General features: G+C 41.0%; 1 protein-coding gene across 1 annotated transcript in view; it reads right to left on the reverse strand.

The window, feature by feature from the left end:
• The window catches only part of SCGN (secretagogin, EF-hand calcium binding protein), a 44,260-nt gene extending 30,286 nt beyond the window's left edge, over positions 1 to 13,974 (reverse strand). The window contains exons 1-6 of the mRNA XM_007186293.2: positions 13,893 to 13,974; positions 12,902 to 12,972; positions 8,724 to 8,816; positions 5,221 to 5,310; positions 1,198 to 1,254; positions 817 to 894 (exon numbers count right to left, since the gene is read on the reverse strand). Of these exons, the coding sequence (XP_007186355.2) occupies positions 817 to 894; positions 1,198 to 1,254; positions 5,221 to 5,310; positions 8,724 to 8,816; positions 12,902 to 12,972; positions 13,893 to 13,974 (471 nt within the window). The remainder of the gene's footprint in view (positions 1 to 816; positions 895 to 1,197; positions 1,255 to 5,220; positions 5,311 to 8,723; positions 8,817 to 12,901; positions 12,973 to 13,892) is intronic.
• Between the last annotated feature and the right edge of the window lie 1,838 nt (positions 13,975 to 15,812).

The following is a 15,812-nucleotide window of genomic DNA, read 5'->3' on the forward strand; positions in this document are numbered from 1 at the left end:
CCTAAATAGATGAACCTAGTGGTACACATTTTAACAGGGATCCATAAAACTCTTCTCAGTGATATGCTTCCGTGGCTGTTCACCAGAAGGTTCAGTAAGATGTGTCTACTCAAGAACTCTTTCTATAATAAGTGTAGCAATTGCACAAGTAATTAAACCTTTACCAGCAATTTCCTTGCTTGTTAATTACGAAACCTACAGAGTTTGATTGGAATGAAACACACATCTGGGGATGGGAAGGGGCTCGGGGGGAGACAAATGGTAGAGAAGCCAGATCCAATTCAATACAGATTGTTGATTAGCACTGGGAGAAAAGCATCAAGTTAGGAACTGAAACAGAATATGAGGATGAGTTCACCAAAGGCAGCTTCTCCTACTTCACCGTTTTCCAGGGAGCTTTGATGCTGAAATAGTCCTGGGGTCACATGATGGTATGAGGGGCAAGTGAAATAATGACAACAAGGACCACAACAACCACTACAGGAAGAGCTCACATGTACTGAACATTTCTTATTTCCGTGATGCTCTGCAAAGTGCTTCATATGCGTCCACTCACTTGCCCTCTCAGTAACTAGATACTATTAATCTCCATTTTTCAGATGAAGTAAATAAAGTTGAGAGGCTGGACAGTTTCTCAAGGCCATGGCTAAAGATGGCAGAGGTGGGACACACATCTCCCATCTATCTGATTCCCAATTGCTCTAAATCAACTTGCTAAATGAGTAGAATCGTCCACTGTACCAGACAATGTTTCTGGGCCGTGAGGAGGCAGCGGAGAAGCTGTCCTCATGGAGATCGCATTGCTCGGTTACTCACCATGGTGCCAGTATATTCTTCCAGCTTAGCCTCAGAAATGGCCTTCTTGTGGTGGCGGAAGAGGTCTCGGAGGAAGTTCTGTGACATCAAGAGAAGAGCTGCATTTTATCTAGTGAGCAAATAAACCTAAAAATCTCAAGAGGCTGTATTTTAAGAATTGTGGTTCGTTTGTTTTAGGAAGGAACTGAAATGCTTTTAGCAAGCAATAAATCCAACATACAGTTTCTAAACCTTCTAAACACGAATCAGTTTTTTTAAGTAACATATTCATATCCATGTTTCTTGGAAACACAGAAATCAAACTCATGATGCACATATATCAAATTCCCAGCGATGAGCAAACCTGCCCTTCACCCAGACACAGCTCCCGGCAACACTTACACGAAGCTCAGCAGCTGATATAAAGCCACTGCTGTCAGCATCATATTTGCGCCAAATCTGAAATACACAAAAGCCATTAATCCATTTATCCTCAAATAATTTGGGGTCAACTTATGCTGCTGTCTACTATGGTTCAGCATCTGATAACAGTACTTAACTGGGTGCAACTAAGACTTTGCATGGAGAATTTTAGGCTTTCTTTGGTGACAGCTATTGTTTGGGCAGAACTCACTAGAAATGACTCACTGCATTCACTTAGAGCCACTTAGGAGGACCACAGTGCACTCACTGAAAGGGAGCTATGGAAAGTTCAAAATGGAAAGATATCAAGGGATGGCCTTCAGTGGGAGGCAATATGGCAAACTATGAAATCTTCTTTGTACTAAATTCCTAAAAATGCAGAGTACTCTAAAAAACAACTCTTTAAATACATAGCTCAGCTGGCAAGAAAGTGAGGGGACTTCTAAGAGGTCTGACATGATAGGAAAGCACAAAATGCATGACAGAAACCAAAGTCTGTCCTAGGTACATCTACTGATCTCTGATAACTTAGCCTGTAGCTTTATCAGGAAACTGCACACAAGGTAGACAGGAGACAAATCCTGGGGCTACCCAAGGTGGGAAGTCAAACTGAGGCATCTACATAAGACTAAAACCCCGAACAGCAATAACCGTAATGCAAAGGTGAACTTCCCCAAAATAAATTGCACGGCAGAAAGGGCCCCTAAGGAATCTTGCCTTTGTGGTCTTGGCTCCAGGTAAAGGGAATAAAACATCTCTGATAATTCCCAGTAGCAAGCCAACCCTTTCATTGGTTTAAGAACAGCATTCATGGGACTTCCCTGGCAGTCCAGTGGTTAAGACTCTGCGCTGCCAATGCAGGTGGCTCGGGTTCGATATCTGGTCAGGGAACTAAGATCCCACATGCTGTGCAGTGTGGCCAAAAAACCCCACAAAAAACAGCATTCATCCAGCTGAAGATACAGTTACTTAAACTGGAAGACAGAACAGCTGAATATTTTTAAGGAAACATTGAACTGCTTTCTTTAGTAAATGGTGTGATTTTGACCACCTCTGATTTTTTCCATATCCAAGCCTCACAAGTTAACAAGTTCCCTAACTCCTATACAGAATGAAAAAGTAGCATTAAGTATTTTTTTTAATTGACAGATGTTTCATTGATGTGGAATGGGTTACCTGAGTCATCAACTGCAGGGACCTTAATTCTAGATCACAGCTAGGGTCCTGCCTGAATATCCTGCAGGGATAGTAGGAGATGCTGATATTTAGTGAGAAGTGTTCAGAAACATTGCCCCTTTCAGTCCCTGTCACCAACGTTTCTGCCTGAATCTAACCAGGCTTAGAAAATCAACTGGTTAAATGTGATTTATATCCTAACTTTAATGGTGTGACTATACCAGAACTAAGAATGAGAATTTCAAATAACAAAAACATTTTTACCTGCTTTTTTATGCTGTTCCCCAAACAGTTTCCATCTAAATGATCTTACAGTTTTACTGCACCTGAGCTATTGGTGGGCCAAAGATCTTTATGTGACTACTATATATGCCTGTCTTTAAAGAATAAAAGCAAAATAAAGAGGTTTCCAGGCAAACAAAAACAGAATTTATTACCAACAGTCTCTTGGTAAAGGATATACTCCAGGAAGGAAGAACACAAAGGAGGAAAATCTAAGATGAAGAAGGAATGATGTACAAACACAATGGGAAACATGTGGGCAAATGGAAACATATCTTGTTAACGTAAAATTTGTGGGATTAACGAAAACAAGATAGAACTAATATTCTGGACAATAATGGCAAGTGAGCTGATAGTTAAAGTGTCTTAAGGTCCTGTAGTTCAGGGGGAATATAAAGACATTAAGGTAGGATTTCTTAAAATATATAGGAGAGTACATAGGTTATAACTAATTTAAAAATAAAGAATTCAAGAATCCAAAATATTTTCTTTAATTGGGTAGAGAAAGAGAAAGCACTTCTTTACAGAAGAAATTGACAAACTAGAAGGGAGGGAGGAAAAATGGAGAAAGTTTTTTTTTTTTTAAAAGATGGAAATGGCATTATGGAACCTTTCTTTTTCCCATTTCTCAAGATTATTCAAGCCTACATAGGCATAACATTTTAATACTTTCTGCTGATTATAAAAGCAAATCATATTTATTGTGCAAAATACTGAAATAAAAAACACTACAATCTTCTGAAATTCCTACCCCAAGATAGTCACTTGTCATTTCTATGTGTTTCCTTTTCATTGTGTTTCTATTATATATGTGACAAATGAAGGGGAAGTCATATGGCCTACACACTTGGGTAGTCTACTATTTTCATTTAAAATTTTCTGTGAGCATTCTTAAACACAATTAAAATTATTTTGAAAATGTCATTTAAAATAATCTGTAAATAATAGAACAATGATTCTACACAATTGGAAAATACAAAAGTACAGAGAACATAAAGATTATCCAAAATCTTACCCCTAAAAAAACCCAATATTTATCTAGTGTGTATTTACCCGTTGTCTTATTTACGTGGGTGTTAGGGTAAATAATTTTTTAAGCAAAGTTAAGATCATAATGCATATACAATTTTGTTTCTTAACACCATAACGCATTTCCTTCTTGTCATTAGATAGTCTTTGAAAACTTGATTTTCAGTGATGCATAAAGTTCCACAATGGGGTTTTTCTCTCATGAATCTCCAGGGCCTAGAGCAGTTTCTGGCATACTGCAGGGGCACATAAGTATTTGTGGAATGAATGAATTGTATGAATGTATCATAATTTACCTAATTTTTCTTTCATTGTTAAGCATTTATGTTGTTATCAGTTTTAACTATACTAAGTAACAGAAATATTTAATGTACATCATTGTGTAGAAAACTTGTCTGCATCTCTGATTATATCCTTAACATAGATGCTTGGAGAAGTAGAATTATTAAGTCAAAGGGTAAAGATTTTTTTAAATTAACTCTGGATTATGAAATTTTAAAGAATCCTGATTACATTTTTGCAAAATCGCTTTCCATAAAATTATCCCAGTGTGCGTGCCTGCCCGGAGAGCACGAGCCACAGTCTCAGTGCTTGCTTGCCAGCGCTGTATCTTTTTGTTGATCCTCTTAAAATCTTTACCACTTTGGAAAAGTTAGTTGTTTCTAATTTGCATTTCTTTGGTTGCTGTTGTATATCAATTGTCTATTCATATTTCTTCTGTGAATTGTCTATGCAAGTGCTTGCTCCATTTCTCATAACTTCCACTTGGCCAGAAGATAAATAAAGTAGTGCACAAGGGTGCTAAGTTATTATCTCCTAAGTGGGGACCTGGTAAGTCTTTCAGGAATGGGGCCCTGGGTGCAGGAGCTGTCTTGAATCTGCCGCTCTGGCCTTGAAGACACCCTGCTCTGCCTTCCCTGGTCTTTTTTCACCCACAGACAGTAACACCTAGAGGCTGAAAGAGGAGATAAGAGGAGCCATTGATTCTGCCTTTTGTTTTTATTCTGGCACAATGATTGCAAAGAGATGCCTGCTGGCTGCATCAGCCCTCTAATAAGTTATATTTTGACCATACTGTGCCATCAAAACTAGAATTAGTTGCCAACATTTAATAATAAGTAATTTCCCATAGAGTCTAGATGCCTAGGCTGCATTCCCAGAAGGCAGCAGTTGGCTGGAGCTCACAGGACTCTGGGCTCTTGATGGGCATGTGCTCTCCAGGCTCCACGGCCCCCACCCTACCCTCCCATTACATGCCTCAGGTGCCTGCCGGGCCCCTCGTCTAAGCCTTCCTCTAGCCCAGGCTAAGGAGTTTGTCAGCTCGGGGGCAGCCCGGGCCAGCACACTGAGAGAGCACATTGGGGCTTGGGGCCAGGCTCGACACAAGGGCTTCTTTGCTTGGTCTTGTCCTCTGTGGGCAGCCGTCCCTTGGGGACTGGGCAGGAGTGGTGGCAACCACAGCAGGTGGCTGGGATCCTGGCCTCACCCTCCATAGAGACACAACCAAACGCTTACCTGCATAAACTCCACACTGCTGTCCAAGGGGGTTTCCCGGCGAAAGAGCAGAAGAAAGTTTTCATCCTCAGACAAGAACATGCAGGCAAGCTAAAGGAAAAGGGAGAGATAGCAGCTGGTGACACTGGCCAGGGCTCCGTGGGTAAAAGGCATCAAGGAACATATTAGAGGGCAGAAGGGCTTGGATCTCTCAGGATGGAGAGCCCAACACGTAGTTCCGTGCCCTTGATTGTCATTTTGGATTCATTGATTCTTTCAAGAAGTATTGCACCCTTCTAGGTATGAAACACTGTGAGTATCTGTCTTCCATGAGCTTACAATCCAAAATAATAATAATCATCTTTATTATTATTTAATAATAAATGTGTTAGTGCGTAAAATGTTCCAGACCTTATTCTGAGAGTCTCCAATTTTATATTAACAACTCTATAATTATAGTAGAAAATAAAAATACCCAGTAATTTTTATATGTGCCATGAATTGTTCTAAATGCTTATATATGCTAACTCATTTAATCCTAACAACCTATAGGGTGCATAACACATCATTATTATTATTTATTAGTTAAGGAAACTGGGCTACACAGAGATAAGGAACTTGCCATCATTATGTAGTTAGTAAGTGGTGGAGTCAGGACTTCAACTAAGCCCACACTTTTAACCCCTATGCTGTGCTGGTGAGATGTTGTGTATACAGATCACTTCGGTGCCGAACACAAAAGCAGGAATGATTGCTGTCTGGCTTGATTCTTGAGTTGGCTATGGTTTATATTCTTTTATATTATTAGCATCTATATTGATACTTTAAAAGTTGGTTCACTTGTGGTAAATTTAACCGTCCAGCTGTCTATATGAGCACCAGTTCTATTGATTTACTTCCCTTGCTCCCATGAACAAAGGTAACATGTTCTTCCCCTATGTGACGGTAACACTTGTTTCAGCTCATAGGCATGTTTGGCTGGGTTCTTTGCCAAACCTATGGTATTTCAGTGTGTACTGTCTTCTTTCTGAATTGTCCCCCATAAACAGTGGCCATTTCTTCTATAGCCATAGTTCTCCCAGCATCTTGTTCAATGCTACAGAGGAAGTCCAGAGCAAATGCTTCTGCTAGGTTGTAGGAATGATTAGCCCACGCTCCCATTCATATTCTCTAGTTGGATGTAGGTCAGCTCAAGGGCACATCGTGTTAATAACAGCTGTCATATATTGCATACCTACTCCATGGCAGGCACTGGCAATGTACTTTTCATTTATCATCTCATTAAATTCTCACACCAGTCCTTCAGGTAAGTATAAGTATTGGCATTTTAATACTAATGGGACGCAGCACAATGCAGTATGTGGTTGGCTTTAGTGTGGATCCAAATTCCTTCTCTGTATTCACCTATTATTTGATCTTGGACAATTTAATTGATACCTCTGTGCCTCAATTTCCTCATTTGTAAAATGGAGATAATAATATTTATATCCTGGTGCTTATGTGAAGACTAAAAGTCAGGTGAGGCACTGTTTATAAACTGTTTAGCAAAGTCCCTGGTACCTATTAAAAATTTAGTCAGTGGTAACTTCTCTGTGGATGAAGATGATGAACTTGAGGCTCAGAGAGATGAAGTCACTTGGCCAAGGTTTCATATATTACCTGTTGACTTTGTGTTTTTCCTACCCACCCACACAAGGTCAGCTGAGAACTGCTCTTCAGGACTGAGTGTGTTTTCGCATGGGGTGGCACAGGCTAAGAAACCAAATTAAAATGTAATTCACCAGCCCTAAGTCTTTAGAACGCACTCTGTCTTCAGTTTGACCAGAGTGGCACAGAGGAGCCCTGGACAAATCAAGTACACAGATCATCCCCAAGCTTCACTTTGGCTCTTAGATGTGACTCCTTTCCCATTTTGTTTTGTGCTAAAATATCTAAAATGTGTGCAGGTGAGCTGATTTTATGTCACAAGTACCTGTAATTGGAGTACGCGAAATGGCCAGCGGTATAGCAGGAGGCAGTAGGAGAGACCTTGCTACTCTTTACACTCACAGACTCATGAGGTTTTAAGGGGACCAAAGCAGTCCTATACCATCAGCTTCTCTGCAAACAACCTCAGTTATGCTCATTGGCAGGACTCCATGACAGGTTGGTTGGCATGGATGTCAAAGTTTTAGCCAAGTTCCCAGTTGCTTCAGGAAGGTCTACCAGTAATTGGTAAGATAATGGCATAGTTTTTCATTATTTACCATGTTTCATTCATTTATTATTAAGTTAACAAATATTTGTTGAGCGCCACTATACGCTATGCTCCGTTCTGTGGGCTGGAGAATGCAACCGTGAACATGTAATTATGAATACTTTGGTATTTTTAGCTTGATGCTTACAATTACTTTTCCATTAATCAATACACTGATATGTTTACATCAATTATAATGCAATTATTATTGGTTATATAAATAATTTTTGCCTTTTAGTGAAAACTTTGGAAACAGCTACACTCATAAATCTGGAGTTTAGCTTAGTAGTTTTCTGAAAAGGCAGCCCCCTGCTGTGAACATGTCTATTTTTTATAAGAAGACATAATCTTGCCTTATTATCATAACTTTCTGAAGAAAAATTACTGTTTTCACCAACAATATTGACTAAGTACAACAGCATTAAGAGACTAGCTCTTCAGATTTCAGGTAATATGTCTAGCAGGCACTTTTGTCTATGAAATTAATATCTTACTTTCATAGCAGCTCATTTTTATGTATGGATTTATAACTCTATAGAATACACCTGTATAGATTCATACCTATAAGTGTGTTACAACTTAAACCAGTGCCACTTACTGGCCATACGATGCTAGGAAAGTAACTTAGTTTCCTCATCAGTAAAATAGAGATAATGTTCCATGCCCATTTTCTATAGCTACTGTGGGGATAAAGTAACATAATATGTGTGGAAATCCTTTCTAAACTGTAAACCTTTTTGTAACTGGAAGGAAAAATTATCAGGTTAAAGATAGACTATGCCTGGCACTGCATGCCTAACACAGTTCCTTGCTTTAGTAGGTACTTAATAAGTGTGGGTTGAGTTGAAGTAGAGGCGGCTGCTCTCTGTTTTGTTTTTAATGATGTTCACAGACAGATCTTTCCAATCTCCATTGGGAACTGATACTGAAGTTTAAACTCATTTATTGTCAGTACGTTTTCCCTTATGTCAAGGTTGAATTTGAACAGGACACTGTGGAAAGAGACAAATATTAGATCAAGTAACTGAAAAGCCTCCAGCATATCAATTCCCCAATTATAAAATAAGTATAAATATTGATTGACCTAAATAAAATGATGGAAGCATCATATACTCTTTGTTATTAAGCTGATGAAAAAGGAAAAGTGAGTACTTCAGAAATGTTATGTAACCCAGCTGCCTTGCAGAGGGTTCTAATTTTCCAATCAAATGTAAAACTTTCATTATCCTTCAGAGAAAATTATAGCCCAAGAAGGTAGAGTCAAGAAAGTTACAGTCATAAAAGGTACCTCTTCCATCTGTATGCGACCGTCTTTAGAGACATTGTGGGCAGACATAAATTGTTGTTTCATCTTCTGCACATTTTCTTCCATGACTACATCCTACAGTGGACCAGACAGAACCACATTAAAGCCACTGAGATTCCAAAAATGTAGTTAGGATATCAAATATTCAGAGTATATAGCCTGATAATTATGTTAGTCTAACCTGGAAAGTAAGTTACTTAGCCATTGAAAGTGATCCCACCAAGTTGCACGAGAGAGAGAGAGAGAGAGAGAGAGAGAGAGAGATGGAGATTTCTTAAACAAATAACCACTAATCAGAATCCTAACTAGGTAAGACTATGTAGCTAGTGAGCTCCTAAAATATGAATGAAGAGAAGCTTAGAGACTAGACTGTTGATAGAATGAATTTGAACATCATTCTATATTTGGTTGTGACAAAAGATTGTGTTGTAATGAACGTATAAACTTTCTTCCCAAGAACTCAGAGGTTTTTTTTATTCTTTTCTATTTGAAAAGTCCAGCTCTTCCGGGTCCCCAGTTTGCTAGAGTTTATTCTTTTAATCTTGGTCTCGCCAAGGAAAAAAATAATTAGGGGAAAATAATTAAAGAGGAAACCAAATAGATAATCATTGAACTACCAAAGACGTCACATATCCCTTCCTTGTACAACCTTTTCCACACATTAAATTGTTCTTCATCAATGGACTGCAGGGTTATTACAAAGAGAGGTGACATGTATAATCAACAGTGGAGAATGAATATTGATGTAGGGGCTGAGAGGCTCAGATACTCCCAAACAGTGCCGTATTCCTAGACTTCAGACTAGATCAGTTATACTAAATTTATTCTCCCTAATACTACTACACTATGCCTGCCAACCAGGTTTCCTCATTTGACACTCCACTAAGTATCGAGAGATTAGCCTCTTTAGTCTTGGCGCCATAGATTGTGTGGTTTGTTTGCTTGTATGAGTGTGTATGTGCATCATACAGAAAAATCACAATGGAAATCACGCAAGAAAGTGGGTCTTCGCTTTGAATTTCAGCTTGGCCTTCTACCTTTAGTTTGAAGGCACAGAAACTTGACCTCCGTCCTCTCAGACCTCTAACTCCGAAGTCCATGATTATCCCTTGGACCTAAAGCAAAAGAGTCTAGGGCTCCCTCTGTTGTAATTTCCCATCAGCACCAACCCTGCTCACCTTGTCTGAGACTCTAGGCCCCAGCAGAATATTCATCTCTCATTGAAACAGGCCCAGGATGTGCTACAATCTGTACGCGAAGAATGCATACACAGCCCCAGAAAGCAATGCTATGCAACAGACTGGCTAGATCTGGACCTAGTTCAGAGGCCAGTTCTGAGTATTTGAAAAGACAAAAGGCAGAGATATGAGGGGAGTGGGTAACAGAAACAGCAGCAAGAGCAGCCGATGGTTCCATTAAGTCAAGACCCTCAGAGGCTGTGAGGAACAGGTAATTACAAGCAGGCTGGTTGCTCTCCAAGGTTGACTAGCAGGCAGCTTGCTGTTAGAAATCTTCAAATTCCTTCCCCCAAGGTCTCTGTGACTCGCTAATCAGGGCAGGAAAGTAGAGCTATTCAGGCCTCTGATGAACTGCTTGTCACACTTAAACACCAGGGTGAGGGGCTTCCTGGTCATGGAGGCCCCCCCTGCTGCTGCTTCTGTACCCAGTGGGGCATCACTGATTAAAAGTAGGTGTCACAAATGGTGATTATCCCTCCGCTGAGAGGGACGTGTCTTCTTGTTAAGGACATACTTAGGGCCTATTCATTTCTCAGCAGGAAAAAAAGTCCAGAGTTAGGAACAGTCTCCTTAATCATGGTTGTCCCGGTATCGTGGAGCGCCCAGTGAAGGTCCCTGTAACTATATTCCCTGGGGTAATGCCTCAGCATTTTGAAAGGAAACAATGGCAGATGACAGCATTTCTGATTAACAGTTTAAACAGCTTATCCCCTGGCTCCAAAACCTCTCTCCTTTGCCAAGTGCTGAGGAGGGGCACCTGGGGCTACAGCCACAACTCAGCAGGACTGGCCTAATTATATTACAGTCCCCTGTCTGACAGGTAATCACTGTTCCTGGAGGGAACAGAGTGAAAGAAGATGCAGTGTGACTCAGGGTACTTTTAAAATGCAAGACCCCAGACAGACCCCCAAATGTACTGAAATACCTAAGAGGTGGGACCTGGGGCTTTGCATGTTAACAAATACAGGTAATTCTTAAGCACACCAAAATTTTATTTTCACTAGCCTAAGGACTCTACAAGCCTTCCAAGCCCTTCGCCTCTGGACTCAGGAGTGCCTGCACTGAACACAGTTGCACAGCAGACTGGTGAGTCATTTGTTGTTTCCTTTCCTCCGAGGACCATGCCTGCCCATGTGTGAGAAGGTGAGGCCATGGGCCAGATCTGAGGGAGGGGTGATGGTAAGATCAGCCAAGCTACGGGAGATGGCATCCACCTTCTCCCTCACTAATGGGAACGATGCCTTTAAAGTCAGCCCAAGCCCCAGAAGAAGGCAGCTCGCAGTGTCCTCAGTCTAGAGCAGACCCCAGTGTTTGAGTAGCCTTACCCCTCATCCCATGACTGAAAATTAGACACTTTCGGTTTCAATAGTGACAGCAACTTTTCTCCTCCTTTTCTTTAAATCACTAAAGCAAGGAGCTTCTGAAAAGGTGTGAAGTTCCAAGTCTCTGGGGTTTACTTTTTTCCACCATCCAGTTTATTGCAAGACTTTGAATGGCTTTGCCTTCATCTTTTTGTTTTCCTGAAATACTCCTGTCATGTTTGACAAAATGGCGTCAGACCCATGGGTTCTGGAATGACATGAGCCTTTGCATTTACAGTAGTTAAGTGGCAGCAAAGCAGAGAAAGAGAGAGACAGAGAGATAAGGGAAGGAAAGAGAAAAGGAGAGGAGAGAAACTGATAAAAGAAAAGAAATGAAGGGCTAAGAGAGATAGGAAAGAGAGGAGCGACAATGAGAGAGCTTGAGAAACAGACTGAAGAGAGAAAGCAGGAGAAACAAAGAGACAGGAGAGGGACAAAGACAGATGGAGAGACATGAGAAATAGAGCTGAGAGAGAGAGATGAGAGACAGAGAAGTCACAGAGAAAGTCAAGAGATGATGGGAGAGGAGCCCATGAAACACAGAATGAGAAACAGAAATGGGCAGAAACATAAGAGAAACAGAGATCAGAAGAGAGATGGAAAATGAGAGCCAGACAGGCTGGGGGCGAGAGGGGGAGACTACGAGTTCTGTGTATGGCTGTTAGAGGCAGATGGCAGCCTCTCTTATTCTGAGCTGACTGCCCTTCCCCCAGAAACAGCGTCCCCAAGCTGCTTGTTCCCCGCACTGGGCTCCTACGTGAAAGTGTGATGCACTCCAGTATTCTTCCATGTAAACAACTATAGCTGAGGATAAGCTGTCGCCACAATTCATTTTAAACGCTACTATCTCCAGAGCTACTCCTCTTACCATGTATCCCCTGATAGAGTCTTTACCAGGTTATCCCAGCCCCAGGCTGGTGCGTCTCTGTGTGCATTTTTCCTCTGCTTTGGTACAGGGCTCATCAAAAGGTAATCTGCATCTCTCAAGGCCAGATTTACCATCAGGGAGGGATATGGACACTGGATGGATTGGTTTACATTTATACTTGGGCTCTGGGTATGTTTATTATTTTCTGGTTTGCCATTTCCTAAGAAATTTGTAACCTTTCTGACAAAATGAAAAATGATTTTGAATGGTTTGTTTGTGGTTTGCTATCCAAGTAATATCAAAGGCACTAAACACCCAGAGCCTGAAAAGCTCTTAACATCTTTTCCACCTTTCTGAACAAAGTAAGCTACCTTATCTCTAGGTTTAAATCCATTAGCAGAGACATAACCAAGGAGACGTTCAAAACAGGGTTGTTTGAATCTACAGTTAAAATCTCTGAGTGGATGACAAATGTCACACTAAAAGTCAGTGACCAGCATGTCAGGTGCTACAGCTGAACCTCATAAAACCTACCTAAATCCCTCTGTGCTGCTAGGAGAGGGAGAAAAATTACATGCAGGGAAGAAAAGAGGTCAGATGTGATTAATAGGTACAAATCAACATAAGAGTTGGATGCTTTTTATAATTCACTAAGAGACACATAAATTAATGCTTAGTGGCACAAGTACTTACATCAGTACAAAATTGCAGCAACATGTGGTAAAAGAAAGCATCAAGCTCCTTCTCTTCTATGTAACCTTTTTCTAAATGCAAGAAGGTATCCATAAATAATAGTCACTTACACAGAATAACATGTGACATTTAGTATTTAACATTTAACATCTAAGTTTGTTTTTAGTCTCAAATTTATAAAATCCCCATGGACACTATCTACTGTAACTCTAATTAAGTGCCAGTATCTACCTCTAGATGACATGGATGTGAATAGCAAATACACATTTGAGAGTAAATGCTTTGTGCTGGGGTTTGTATAAATATTGGGGAAAGGAAAGCTATTTATACATGAATTTTAATCCACAAATAAACATGAGTTTTAGAATAAACTCTAACCCAAGGATTTTGCAGTCTTGGAAAAATTTAAGAGATGTAAGTTTGCAAGGTTAAAACACACACTTTAGATATTTTCTTTATGTTTCTTTTTTAATGAAGACAAAGCAAATGCAATTAGTTCTTTTCAAATAGTTTTTTGGGGAGTGAGGGTAGTGTCTTTTTGAAAGTTGATAAAATTCACCCTCTCTTTGAGAGGGTGAATACAGGGTGTTGTGTAACTCTGGGGGTTACACAACAAAGTCATTGAGTAAAAATGAGCATTTGAGTAAAAATGTCAGAGAGGGCTGACTTCAGATACCCGAGTGTCAGCCCACAAGCCTCTAATATATACAATGATATTTGTCATTATATATACGGTATATCACTGCACACACACACACAGGTTGGGGGGTGGGGGCCGGGGTGTAGTTTCAGGTCTCTCCTCCCACCCTGAACTTTCACAAGGTATCAAGAAGTGCAGCTTCAGTATACCAAACGTCTGTTAGGTATACTGCGTTAGGTATATTGCATTAACAGCGCTGGAAGACAACTTCTTCTGCAGGGAAAGACGTATGGGGAAGAGGAAACTCTAGGTCCTTTCAGCAAGGCTGTACAGGTGGCTTGTTTTACTCACCCTCCGCGTCAAAGCGCTGCCAGACCTGCCAGAAGCCAGCGGCGTCCAAGCGCCCCTGAGTTGTTTCGCGGGTGCTGTCCATGGTATTGACAACGAAGCGCAGGCACCCGCCGGCAAGAAACAGCTAGAGAACTTAGATAAGGACTCCTTTACGGTATCTTCTGACACTCTTGCCTGCTTCTTTCGCCCTCTGATTTCCTTTGAGCACCAGTCTGAGGGGCGGGCACGGGGGCAGCTGGCGAGGCAGCTGCTGGCGCCTTAGCGTCGCTGTGCCGTCCCCAAGGCCCCACCGCGGACTCGGGGAAACCAGCTGCTGGGAACCCGCCCTCTTCATGGCGCGTTGTCCCTGACCCGCCCAGCGCGCTGTCTGCCCTGGGCACATCAGCGGGGAGCTCTTGTCTGCCTCAGCGCTGTGGGGAAGTGGGGGAGAAAGGATCTGTCTCCGGGCGGTCATGGTTCACTCTCTTTGCCCCTTAACTTGTTTGTCAAACTCAGAGAGAGTATCCCCCTTATGTTTCACTCACCTTCCAAACGTGTGTCTCAACGGGTTTTCTAGAGACAGCTCCCCCATTTAAAGGGTTGGAAGGGTGTCAGTGTTAGGATCCTTTGGCCTGATGATTTAGAAATGTCGTGTGTGGGGAGGGTGGGGGTGAGGAGGAGAGGGGTAATAGTTCTGGGGCGGGTAAGTTACCAGTAAGCAAGGAGACAGTCAACAGGGCAATTACTGAGCTCTGATTGTAGAGGGCACGCAAGTTGCAGAGCTGTAATGCACTATAAGGACTTGCATCTACATAGAGATTCTGCAGGGAACTGTGGTCTAAATCAGGCTATTAAGATGCTGAGGGAAGTTCATACTATGCCATGCTCTTCCAGGAAAGGATTGTCTAGGGGGAGACATGGTGGCCGACTGCAGAGTTCTTAGGTAGAAGTTTAGGTGATTGTGTTTGGCTCCTCAGAACCACACTAAGACCAAAGGAAAAACCATTTGGAAGAACACAGAGCTCTCGTGATCAGAATTGTTCAAAACTTGACTGGATGTTTTGTGAAATAGTGAGCTGAGTGATACTGATGGCTTCTGACCATGTGCTTAGAACCTTTTGTTGAGGAATCTATAGAAGGAGCTTGGGCAGTAGGAGAGTTGGACCAAATATCGATCTTTATGGCACTCTAACTCTGCTATTAACATTTAATTTTATTTTTTAAAAGCACATGTACATAAGCCACCTAAATTAGAGTATTGAAAAGAACATGACACTAATGGTCAGACAGTCCCGGGTTAGGATCCCAGCTCCATCACTTACTAGCTTTGTGACCTGCATCATTAGTTTTCATCTCTAAGTCTCGGTTTTCTCAACTGTAGAATGAGGATTATAATAGCTTTGGAGAGTTTCTGTGAGGACCAAAGCCACTCTCAACAGTGCACAATAAATTGTAATTGCTATGGTCTTGTAAAGGATAAGAGGTGACTATATTGTAAAAAAAAAAAAAAAAAAAAAAAAAAAAAGCAAAGGTTTAGAGAAAACAAGCAAAGTCTGAGAAACTGTCACAGCCAAGAGAAGTCTAAGAAGACATGATTAAATGAAACATTGTATCCTGGGTGGTATTCTAGAGCAGAAAAAGGACATTAGGCAAAAACTAAGAAAATTTGAATAAAAATGGACTTTAGTTAATAATAATAATAAATTATGTAGAAGCAAACAGGTCTGGGTTTAGGACCAGCTTTACCTCTTACTAGCTGTGATATTAGTCAAGTTACTCAAAAGAAGCCTCACTTTCTTCACCTGTAGAAGGGAGATAATAGTAGTATTTGCCTTGTATTACTGTCATAAAGTTTAAATGAAAAAAATTCTTATAAACCTCTAAGCACAGAAAACACAGTAAATATTCAGTGTAGGTTAGCTACTGAAATGATGAATCTTC

The sequence above is a fragment of the Balaenoptera acutorostrata genome, chromosome 10 (genome assembly GCF_949987535.1).
Source record: "Balaenoptera acutorostrata chromosome 10, mBalAcu1.1, whole genome shotgun sequence".
NCBI lineage: Eukaryota > Metazoa > Chordata > Mammalia > Artiodactyla > Balaenopteridae > Balaenoptera > Balaenoptera acutorostrata.